Here is a 12,248-nt window from a genome sequence, read left to right on the forward strand (position 1 = left end):
TAATTAATTCTTAGAGCTACAAGACATCTCAATCAAAATTCTTTCTACCTAACTTATAACTGTGGTCCATATCGATCCAACTCACTACCCATTCTGTCTAGTTAAGGAAGGCTAACAACACTTGGCCAAAAACTTCAATTATAAATGACATGAGCCACGTTCAATCATTTGACAAAAAGATTAAAATAAAAGTCGTACATGAAAGCTACAAAGCGGTTGAAAAGATTGAGAAATAATATAGGTAGGTAGTTAAACAAATTTCCATTTCTTGTTTGATCTCCTGGGTTGCTTCTTTTTCTGCATCTTGGTCGGTGGGGTCGATTCTTCTTCGGAGGTGAACTTCTTAGCCATTAACGTACCTGTCACAGATCCATACTTGGAATGCGGCAGTTCACTCAACTTCAGTCCAAGTTCCTTCTGATAATAGTCCACCAGCTCAAACCAGTAAGCCAGGCATTGAAAAGGAGAATATTTGCCATAAATGTCTTCAATAATGACGTCATTGGAGGATGTTTTAACAACATTCCGATCAATCGAATGGTAATCTGATAGATGGCGACGGGTTTCAGTGTCAACAGGAACCCGGATATAGAATCCCATGCACATGAGCACATTAGCGCAAACAAAGGGCCCAAAACCATTTAGCTCCATTAGTTTGTTAAAGGCAGTTGTTTCTTCTTCTACCGCCAACATTTCTTCGAGATCGAGATGTTCATATGTGATCTTCATAGCCAGTTCGATAATATGAAGTGCTCTGTAACCCAAGTTGCACCGCTGCTTCAGGAAACTCTCACGGAAATCAGCCAGCTCTTCCGGGTTAGGGAAATTCCCGAGTTTTGATTTTGTTCTCGTGCCAAGTTCCAGTTGAAGCCCACAAAGAGCCTCAGCCATCTGCAATGACCTGGTCCAGTTACAATTGCAAAGAAGAATGGACTTGATAACGTCTTCAAATAGTGTTGGAGAGCGAAAAAGACGACCGAAACCATTCTGTTTGGCAAGTGGATGCAGTTTTTGGAACTCCGTCACATCCTTGTCATCCTGAGGTGATAACCTTAGCATCCTGACAATTTGTTTCAGGATATATTTGTTGAAGAAATTTAGTATTAGCAAAATAAAAGACTAAGTCTTAATAGCAGTTAGTATTAGTAGCAGTTAGTAGTAATAGCAGTTAGCAGTAGCAGTTTATTTTATTTCCTTTGACGTGCCTTGTTTTTAGGCTGACTTAGTTTATCCTATTTTTATGCTTTTCAGTTGTTGACTAAGTTTTAGGCTGTAAGGCTATTTAAGCCAAATCTCTTATCAATCAAATTACTACATTTTATTTCTGAATACTACAAATTGGTATCAGAGCCATATACCTAAAACTAAACACGAGTGTTTTGTGAGGAAATTAGTGTGTTTATCAAAGAAGCCATGGGTGACGATAAGGGTAGTCTCGTCCAAGTTCCTCAATTCGACGGCCAACACTATGATCATTGGAGTGAATTGATGAAAAATTTGTTGATGGCTAAAGGGTTATGGAGTATCGTAGAGAATGGAATCGAAAAGGAGAACCCCTCTGCTGAGGCGACGACAAAGGATTGCAAAGTAAAGTATATCCTTTTCCAGGCAATCAATCGGGTTACGTTCGAACAGATTCTTGATCGAAGTTCCTCAAACATCATCTGGAATTCTCTGAAAACGAAATTTGGGGGAAATGAAAAGGTTAAAAGGTCGTTGTTGAACTCCTTGAGAAGAGAGTTTGAAGTGCTTGAAATGAAGCAAGGTGAAACGATTAAGGAGTACTTTACAAAGGTATTGGCTGTGGCAAACCAGATGCGTAGCAATGGTGAGGTGATGCCCGACTACCTGGTGGTGGAAAAGATACTCAGGACGTTAACCGAGAGATTCATGTACGTGGTGGTTGCAATCGAAGAGGCAAGAGATACAAGACAAATGTCAATTGATGAGCTGCAAAGCTCATTATCTGTTCATGAACATAAGTTCAAGAAGACAGAAAAGGGAGAAGAACATGCCCTTGGTGCATATGTACCAGATGGAGGAAGAGGCAGGGGAAGAGGAAGAGGTTCACCTAGAGGTAGAGGAAGAGGAAGAGGAAGAGGCAGAGTACCTAGAAATAAGGATCTAGTACAGTGCTACAATTGTCACAAACTTGGACACTATCAATATGAGTGTCCATCATGGGAAGATAAGGCAAATTATGCAGAATTTAACGAAGAAGAAGAAATGTTGTTGATGGCTTATGCAGAAAATCAAGAGACTGAAATATCTGAGCTAGAGCCAAAAGAATCATGGTTCTTAGACTCTGGTTGCTCTAATCATATGTGTGGACACAAGAATTGGTTTTCTCAACTAGACCAAAGTTTTAATAGTACTGTCAAGCTTGGAAATGGATCAATACTTACAATTAGTGGTAAAGGAAGTATAAGGATGCATATTGGAGCCCAAAAACATACAATTTCTGGAGTTTTTTATGTTCCAGACCTCAAAAACAATTTGTTGAGCATAGGGCAACTTTCAGAAAATGGTCTTTCAATTCTAATTCAGAATGGCAAATGTAAGATCTTTCATCCAGAAAAGGGATTGATACTCACATCAATGATGACAGCAAACAGATTGTTTGTTCTCAGATTTGACATAATAATAAAGACTGTCACTCATCCTCAATCCTCAATCTGTCTACAAACAGTCACAGAAGATTTGGTCAAGTTATGGCATTGTCGATTCAGTCACCTCAACTACAAAGCCTTACAAACTATGCAAAATCAGAAGTTAGTGAAGGGGCTGCCTATAATCAACATTCCAAAGGACATCTGCTCTGAATGTCTGGTTGGTAAGCAACCGAGGCAAAAAATGCCAAAGAAGAATGAATGGAGGGCTACCAAGAAATTACAGTTAGTTCATTCAGATCTGTGTGGTCCCATTACACCAGTATCATCAAGTGGAAAGAGGTATTTTCTTAGTTTTATTGATGATTTTAGTAGAAAATTGTGGGTCTATTTTCTTGCTGAAAAATCTGGAAGTTTTGAAATGTTTAAGAAGTTTAAGGCTTTAGTTGAGAAAGAATGTGGTGAATCAATATTATGTTTACGTACTGACAGAGGGGGTGAATTTAATTCAGAAGAGTTTGATGATTTCTGTGTGAGTAAAGGAATTAAAAGACAGTTAACTACAGCCTATACTCCTCAACAGAATGGTGTGGTTGAGAGGAGGAATAGAACTATAATGAATGCTGTAAGAAGTGTGATGACAGGAAGAAATGTTCCAAAGATTTTCTGGACAGAGGCTGTGCAATGGTGTGTTTATGTGATAAATAGGAGTTTCACTAAATCTGTTAAAGGGAAAACACCAGAAGAGGCTTGGACTGGTGTGTTACCATCAGTGGAACATTTGAGGGTGTTTGGGTGTATTGGCCATGTGCATGTTCCAGATCAGAAGAGAGCTAAGCTGGATGACAAAAGCCATTGTTGTGTGTTCTTTGGAGTTAGCAACCAGTCAAAGGCTTATCGTTTGTATGATCCAGTTACTAAGAAAATTGTCATTAGTAGAGACGTGGTCTTTGAGGAAGGGAAAAGTTGGAACTGGAATGAAGATGGAGAAACAGAACTTAAATGGGCTGGTGACATATTAGAAGAAATTGATGTTGCTGTACAGAATAAATCTCAAAGTGATGATGGATCAGATCAAGATACAAACAGTGGATCAGATAATCCAGAATCTACAATTCAAAACCAAAGAACACCTATAATAAGGTTGAGAAATGCACCTAGATGGCAAGAAGATTATGTGATGGGAGAAGATATTTCAGATGAAGAAAATGTGAATCTAGCTCTTCTTGTCTCTCAAGATCCTGTTAATTTTGAAGAAGCAGTAACAAACTCAAATTGGACAGATGCAATGAAAGTAGAAATACAAGCTATAGAGAAGAATTCAACTTGGAATTTAGTTGAACTTCCTAAAGGAGCCAAACCTATTGGGGTGAAATGGGTATTCAAAACGAAGTTGAATGAGAAAGGAGAGATTGAGAAACACAAGGCTAGGCTTGTAGTGAAAGGGTATGCACAAAAGTATGGAGTAGACTACAATGAAGTGTTTGCACCTGTGGCTAGATGGGACACTATCAGGTTAGTTATAGCTGTTGCTGCACAAAAGGGGTGGACTGTTTTTCAACTAGATGTAAAAAGTGCATTTTTATATGGAAAGCTAGATGAAGAAGTCTTTGTTGAACAACCAGAAGGTTTCATAAAAAAGGAAGAAGAACACAAGGTTTATAAGTTGAATAAAGCTTTGTACGGTCTCAAACAAGCTCCAAGGGCATGGTATAGTCGCATAGACTCATATTTTGTCAAAGATGGTTTTCAAAAATGTATATCAGAACCTACATTGTTTATCAAGGTTGTATCAAGATATAAAATCATCATTGTGAGCTTATATGTTGATGATCTTGTTGTGACTGGGAATGATGAATGCTTGATTGAGGATTTCAAGAAGTCTATGAAGCTGGAGTTTGAGATGACAGACCTTGGGAAAATGAAGTATTTTTTGGGTGTAGAAGTTCAACAAGGCAAGAAAGGAATTTTCATTAGTCAAAAGAAGTATGCCACTGAAATACTTGATAAGTTTGGGATGATGGACTGCAATGCTGTAAAGAATCCAATAGTTCCAGGTATTAAACTTATCAAGGATGAAGAGGGACCTCCTGTGGATGCTACAAATTACAAGAGGATAGTAGGAAGTCTCAGATACTTGACTGTAACCAGACCTGATCTGATGTATGCAGTTGGCTTGATTAGTCGATACATGGAAAGGCCTACAGAAATTCACTTGAATGCAGCTAAGAAGGTGATCAGATACATAAAGGGTACATTGGATCTTGGCATTTTATACAACAGAGGAAATGAAGGAAATTTGGTTGGCTTTACAGATAGTGATTATGCTGGAGATCTTGATGATAGAAGAAGCACTTCTGGCTATGTTTTTACATTGGGAAAAGGGGCTGTGGCTTGGGCATCTAAGAAGCAACCTATTGTAACACTATCTACTACAGAAGCTGAGTTTGTAGCTGCAGCATTGTGTGCTTGTCAGGCAGTGTGGATGAAAAGACTGCTTAAAACATTGTTCTATTCTCATAATGAGTGTATTACTTTGTTCTGTGATAACTCATCTACCATAAAGCTTGCTAAAAATGCAGTGTTACATGGTAGAAGTAAGCACATTCATATTAGATACCATTTTATACGTGAGCTGTCTAATGATGGGGAAGTTGAGTTTGCATATTGTGCAACACATGAACAGACTGCAGACATAATGACGAAAGCATTGAAGTTGGAGTCATTTGAAAAACTCAGGGCAAAACTTGGAATTTGCAGGATGCAGAGTATAAACTGAAGTGATGATATTCAGTTTAGGGGAGAGTTTGTTGAAGAAATTTAGTATTAGCAAAATAAAAGACTAAGTCTTAATAGCAGTTAGTATTAGTAGCAGTTAGTAGTAATAGCAGTTAGCAGTAGCAGTTTATTTTATTTCCTTTGACGTGCCTTGTTTTTAGGCTGACTTAGTTTATCCTATTTTTATGCTTTTCAGTTGTTGACTAAGTTTTAGGCTGTAAGGCTATTTAAGCCAAATCTCTTATCAATCAAATTACTACATTTTATTTCTGAATACTACAATATTCACGGTCATAGGAAGAGAGATGATCAGTGTCATGAAACCGAACAAGGAGAAAAGTAACCATCATGTTGTTGTTGGTGCAACTTTTGCCAATAATAAGGTAACGGCTGAGACGACGTTGAGAAATGGTAACGTAGACCGAAGAAGAAGGATCGGACAGAAGACGAAGAGGGCGCCCTAGTGTCTTCTTTGACGGGTTCCATACATTTGGAGCCATCATAAAGAAGCCATGGTTGCACACTTCTTTTTCTAAACTGAAGCCTTCATGAGAGTGAGCCTCTCTTCTCACTGCACTTATTTGCTCCTCCTCCCCATAGTTAATCCATCTCAAAGTTTCCACTCCCAACTCAAGCCAAAGTTCTAACATTTTTACTTTTCGTTTTCACAATTTCAAATGATTCCAAATCTTTTATATACCAAAACCCAACTTTATTTTTATTAAAATTTATATCACTTTTCAAATTATTCATCATTATAAACCTCTCATAAATACATCATTTAAATTAATCTTATCCACACTTCACTCCAAATATCTTTATCATAAATACACTCCAATCCATCTTTAAATTTTTTATATTACCAATAAAATATTATCTACTTAAATCTTTATTTACAACTTACTTTATCAAAATATTACATCCTTTCATTAATTTTTATATTCAAATTTTCATTCTTTTTTAATTTTTTTTTTTTTTGTAATAGCTTACCAAATAAGTATATGTAGGTAAGTATTTTTAATATTTCGATATTACTAATTTTAAAATTATTTATATTTTTTTATTCTTCTAACTTTATAATCTAATAATTAGTTTTCGGGGTCAGATAGTAAAATGTAAATCGGGTTTGGGTACTTTACTATTCGACAAGTAGGGTACCCGTTGTCATCAAATGACAATATACGTCGTTTATTAATATTTACAAATTTTGATAAAAGACTGTTTTTTTAGAGAAGAGTCTATCTTGTGTTGTATTCTATTCTGCTAGCGACATTGTGCCGTAAACCAAAATAATTTTGAAAGTTTATTAGTTTGTTTTTTTTTATTTTTACATATAATAATTTAAACCACTTCAAATTAAATTTTTCGTTTTTCAGACGAGGACATTAATTAGTATAAAGATTCGTGCTCGTGGCCATGAGTTATTATGATTTATTAATGAGTTACGAGTCTTTACACTAATAATTTTAAGTAATGATGATAATTGAACAAATCAAGGAGATTTTGTTTTTGACTATTCGGTTTTAATAAACTCTGACATGAGACCTCATGCCCTATTCTTTATAAAATATAAACACCCTAATTTTACATTATAATAGTAAATTTTTTTATATATTAAATGGTTTTAAAATAAATTATTTATATCCATTAATGTTGTTACTAAGAAAAAGAAGAATAACACGCCAAACTAGGCCGCACAATAAAGGACCTAGACCCAAAATATCTCAAATCATACAGACGACGACAACCGACGGACAGAGCACATCCTTTTTGCCTTGTTCATCATCTGCTCTTTTCCCTTTCCTCTATCACAAACGACAGCAGGAGCCCCTTTGGGAAACTGCAAATAATGCATCATCAGATCGGCAACCTCTGAATCGCTGGCCGGACGAAATCAATCAACACAGGCAGGCAGGCAGGCAGGCAGGCAGGCAGGCGCCAATGAGGACAGACGCGAGGATCACGAGGAGGAGCCATACCAAGAATGATCAGCTCATCGATCCCTGTCTTATGACTACTTTTTTTAATATTACTATCTGTTTATTTATTTTTTATTTGGTAATTTTGTAAGCGGGTTCAGTTTTATTAAATTTGTCATATTTAGTTTTTAACATGCAAATAATATTTGTTTGTGTTTGGCAATATTAAGATTTATTTTTTTTTATTAAGAAAATTAATTTGAAATTCTTATTTATATTCAGTGAAATAAAAATAATTAGTAATACATGTAAATTTGGTGACAATAATTTATTCTTATAACACGACATTATTTTATTCATGTAACCACCTTTTAGGGACAAAACTTACTATTGTAGCCATATTTTATCAACGATGAGAAAAAGGTATACAAATCAATTTGTTTTATATGATTCATATTAAATTCAAAATAAAAATCTAAAAAGATAAAAAGTAATTTGGTAAAAAATAAATAAAACCCAATTCCGTCGTACTTTTAATCCAACAAAACACAAAGGTTTATTTGAAAAAAAAAACCCAAAAAACCACTTACTCAAACAAGCTCTTAATTAACTTATCTCTCTTAACTATTAATTAATCTCTCGTCTTTCTCCCTAAACTATTAATTAACTTATTAATTTCTCTCTCAATTAATTAAATATATTATATAAATATTAAAATAAAATAACACATATATTTTAATTTTATTTAAATTTATAAATATAATATATATACTCTCTTTTCTTTACTTTATAAATTTTATTTAAGTTTATAAATCTGAATTATTATACATTCTTTATTATATATCTTTTAAAACTCACACAATGTTATTTATTCGTGTATTTTATATAAACGATGCATAATGTTTTCAAAGCATATTTTCATTGCAAGTCTATGTTTTTCTACAGAATGATGTTTTTAAGTTAAGGGCTATGGAATCAAAGTGATCATGATGAAGGAATTGACGGATATGGGAGGATGGCTACCAAGATGATCTCTGGTAGTCGAATTCCAAATTCATGTGATGACGGAATTGCCGGTTGGATGCCTCACCTTGGAGATCAGCTCCCAAGGTCTAGGGTCCCAAACATGTGCTCAAGTATGAAACTGTACAAGAACTAATGATGATATTCCTTTAAAAACCTCATGGATGCAATGTAGTTTAAATGTCTTTTATGTATTATTTTAAAATGCTTGCTGGGTCTATCGACTCATTATGCTTGTGTGGTGTAGGTGGATCAAACCACATGTTTTTATGACAAGTGGAGGAAGATTTGGAGTCGAGCATGGTGTCGGAGATGCGTGTGGAAGGAGGGACCGAGACCGTAGGACCGACTTTTATATCAATCATTTCAACACCAACCTTAGAAAGACACCCTAGCGCTTCCGCGTTTATGACATATATTACGCTGAATTAGATGCACGAAATTAGGATTTCAGGGCGTCACACCATGTAAGAGAATGAAATATGAGGTAATTGAATAAATAGCTCGGTCCAAACTTTGGTTTTGGAAATACCACATAATACCGTACCAATTTAAAAAAATCAAAAGCAGAGGCATCGTATTAGCTTTGACCTAGCTGGTCCCATCTATGTTTCATTAACTATGGAGTCTATGCAACACAACTCAGTTTTTTCGGAGCATAATAATACACGCCGCAAAGAGTAAATGTTGAAGACAATACACCGACGCTTAAAGGTAATAATTTTGATTTTCACATTTTGTGTGTTAAGGTATGTGGGGATTATGCGGTTGATAAGGAGACGAGTCACTTGAATTCTATTGCTCGTCTTTAAATTTCTCTCTATCAGCTTTTTGGCTGAGAGAATAAAAAGATCAAATTCTCTCCCCACCAACTTGATCAAAAATTGTTTAATTTCTCTCCAAATAAACCATAGTATATAAACAGAAACCATCTTCAATTTCAATTCACAACCAACACTAAATATCACCTTAATTATATCTCTCTTCTTGTGTCTTTCTTTAATTTCTTCATATATATATCACTAAATTCATAACCAACACTAAATAATATTTTTGAACACCATGCGTGTTTTTTCAGATTTTTCTAAAATAATTTAAATATTCAAATCAATTAAAGAATGATATTTTTGAAAGAAATAATTTCAAAATTAAGACTTATGGTCAAAACTAAACTGGAGAAAGATGAAGTCTAGTCTAGAGGCCTGTTTGAAAAGAGTTTGATAGTCTAATTAAGTTGTAAAATTTGGAATATAATTAAAATGAAATGAAACTGGAACTTTGAAGGCAAAATTGGACCCTAAAAAAGTTGAGGGGTCCAAAAATTTCTGAGGACTGGAAACTGGAGAACTCATAATATATACTACCTATAATATAATAAGTGATTTTGTCAATTTTGTAAATGTGGCATAATAATGTGGCTGGACATGAATGTTGATCCTTTTTTCGAACATTCGTCAACCGATCGAGAGCGACTTTGACTTTGAGCATGGGCTTCCTTCAACGATGATTTGAGCAAAGCAGCCTTGGACTCTTCTTCTTCTTCTTCTCTATCTCTCCGTAGCTAGCTAGAAATTAACTACGTACGTACAACCACCCTTGCATGCACTGCTTGGTTGGTTGTAATCCAACGACGAACATGAAATGGAACAACAAGCACAGATATTCGAGTATTTAATTAAATATTCTATCCTACTCCTAGTTGTCGTTAGCTAGGTGGATCGATCGAGTGGTTGGTTGGTTAATTAGATGCATGGGTTTTAATATCGATCGAAGAGCAGCATTTCTTGATTGAGCTGATCAAGCTCAAGAACACTGTTGTTAACTTATCAAACCTTTGATAAGATCTTAATCTGGATTCTTGAGCAACTAACCTAGACTAGCTAGGAAATAAGTTGTAACCAATCACAACAAACAATTATATATGAACGACTAATTTATAAATCAAACAACAAAATTAATAAACAACCAAAATATATAGAATACTTAATCGGTAGAGTAGAGATCAAATTGTTCTAGCTTAAGAGCCTTACAAATTTCTGAAAGAGTAGCTTGCTTAGAATGATGTAAGTAGGTACGTAGTTAAACAAATTTCCATTTCTTGTTTGATCTCCTGGCCGGTTGCTTCTTTTTCTGCATCTTGGTCGGTGGGGTCGATTCTTCTTCGGAGGTGAACTTCTTAGCCATTAACGTACCTGTCACAGATCCATACTTGGAATGCGGCAGTTCACTCAACTTCAGTCCAAGTTCCTTCTGATAATAGTCCACCAGCTCAAACCAGTAAGCCAGGCATTGAAAAGGAGAATATTTTCCATAAATGTCTTCAATAATGACGTCATTGGAGGATGTTTTAACAACATTCCGATCAATCGAATGGTAATCTGATAGATGGCGACGGGTTTCAGTGTCAACAGGAACCCGGATATAGAATCCCATGCACATGAGCACATTAGCGCAAACAAAGGGCCCAAAACCATTTAGCTCCATTAGTTTGTTAAAGGCAGTTGTTTCTTCTTCTACCGCCAACATTTCTTCAAGATCGAGATGTTCATATGTGATCTTCATAGCCAGTTCGATAATATGAAGTGCTCTGTAACCCAAGTTGCACCGCTGCTTCAGGAAACTCTCACGGAAATCAGCCAGCTCCTCCGGGTTAGGGAAATTCCCGAGTTTTGATTTTGTTCTTGTGCCAAGTTCCAGTTGAAGCCCACAAAGAGCCTCAGCCATCTGCAATGACCTAGTCCAGTTACAATTGCAAAGAAGAATGGACTTGATAACGTCTTCAAATAGTGTTGGAGAGCGAAAAAGACGACCGAAACCATTCTGTTTGGCAAGTGGATGCAGTTTTTGGAACTCCGTCACATCCTTGTCATCCTGAGGTGATAACCTTAGCATCCTGACAATTTGTTTCAGGATATATTCACGGTCATAGGAAGAGAGATGATCAGTGTCATGAAACCGAACAAGGAGAAAAGTAACCGTCATGTTGTTGTTGGTGCAACTTTTGCCAATAATAAGGTAACGGCTGAGACGACGTTGAGAAATGGTAACGTAGACCGAAGAAGAAGGATCAGACAGAAGACGAAGAGGGCGCCCTAGTGTCTTCTTTGACGGGTTCCATACATTTGGAGCCATCATAAAGAAGCCATGGTTGCACACTTCTTTTTCTAAACTGAAGCCTTCATGAGAGTGAGCCTCTCTTCTCACTGCACTTATTTGCTCCTCCTCCCCATAGTTAATCCATCTCAAAGTTTCCACTCCCAACTCAAGCCAAAGTTCTAGCATTTTTACTTTTCGTTTTCACAATTTCAAATGATTCCAAATCTTTTATATACCAAAACCCAACTTTATTTTTATTAAAATTTATATAACTTTTCAAATTATTCATCATTATAAACCTCTCATGAATACATCATTTAAATTAATCTTATCCACACTTTTCACTCCAAATATCTTTATCATAAATACACTCCAATCCATCTTTAAATTTTTTATATTACCAATAAAATATTATCTACTTAAATCTTTATTTACAACTTACTTTATCAAAATATTACATCCTCTCATTAATTTTTATATTCAAATTTTCATTCTTTTTTAATTTTTTTTTTTTTAATAGCTTACCAAATAAGTATATGTAGGTAAGTATTTTTAATATTTCGATATTATTAATTTTAAAGTTATTTATGTTTTTTTATTCTTCTAACTTTATAATCTAATAATTAGTTTTTTAATCAGGTAATGAAATTCGGGTTTCAGATAGTAAAATGTAAATCGGGTTTGGGTACTTTACTATTCGACAAGTAGGGTACCCGTTGTCATCGAATCACAATTATGTCGTTTATTAATATTTACAATTTTTGATACAAAGACTTTTTTTTTTTTTTTTTTAAAAGAGTCTATCTTGTGTTGTATTCTATTC

The 12,248-nt window shown here is 35.2% G+C and overlaps 2 protein-coding genes across 2 annotated transcripts; both read right to left on the bottom strand.

Moving 5' to 3' along the window:
- Positions 1 to 249: 249 nt before the first annotated feature.
- On the bottom strand, positions 250 to 1,059 carry LOC124928092 (N-glycosylase/DNA lyase-like). Its single transcript, XM_047468623.1, has one exon. It carries the CDS (start codon positions 1,057 to 1,059, stop codon positions 250 to 252), a length of 810 nt encoding a protein of 269 aa, XP_047324579.1.
- A 9,349-nt stretch (positions 1,060 to 10,408) lies between these two features.
- On the bottom strand, positions 10,409 to 11,611 carry LOC124928108. The gene has a single exon (XM_047468636.1). It carries the CDS (start codon positions 11,609 to 11,611, stop codon positions 10,409 to 10,411), a length of 1,203 nt encoding a protein of 400 aa, XP_047324592.1.
- Positions 11,612 to 12,248: the final 637 nt, after the last annotated feature.

The sequence above is a fragment of the Impatiens glandulifera genome, chromosome 2 (genome assembly GCF_907164915.1).
Source record: "Impatiens glandulifera chromosome 2, dImpGla2.1, whole genome shotgun sequence".
NCBI lineage: Eukaryota > Viridiplantae > Streptophyta > Magnoliopsida > Ericales > Balsaminaceae > Impatiens > Impatiens glandulifera.

Coding starts and splice junctions, on each gene's coding strand:
- LOC124928092 (XM_047468623.1), bottom strand. CDS start 1,059: ATGCTAAGGTTATCACCTCAGGATGACAAGGATGTGACGGAGTTCCAA.
- LOC124928108 (XM_047468636.1), bottom strand. CDS start 11,611: ATGCTAGAACTTTGGCTTGAGTTGGGAGTGGAAACTTTGAGATGGATT.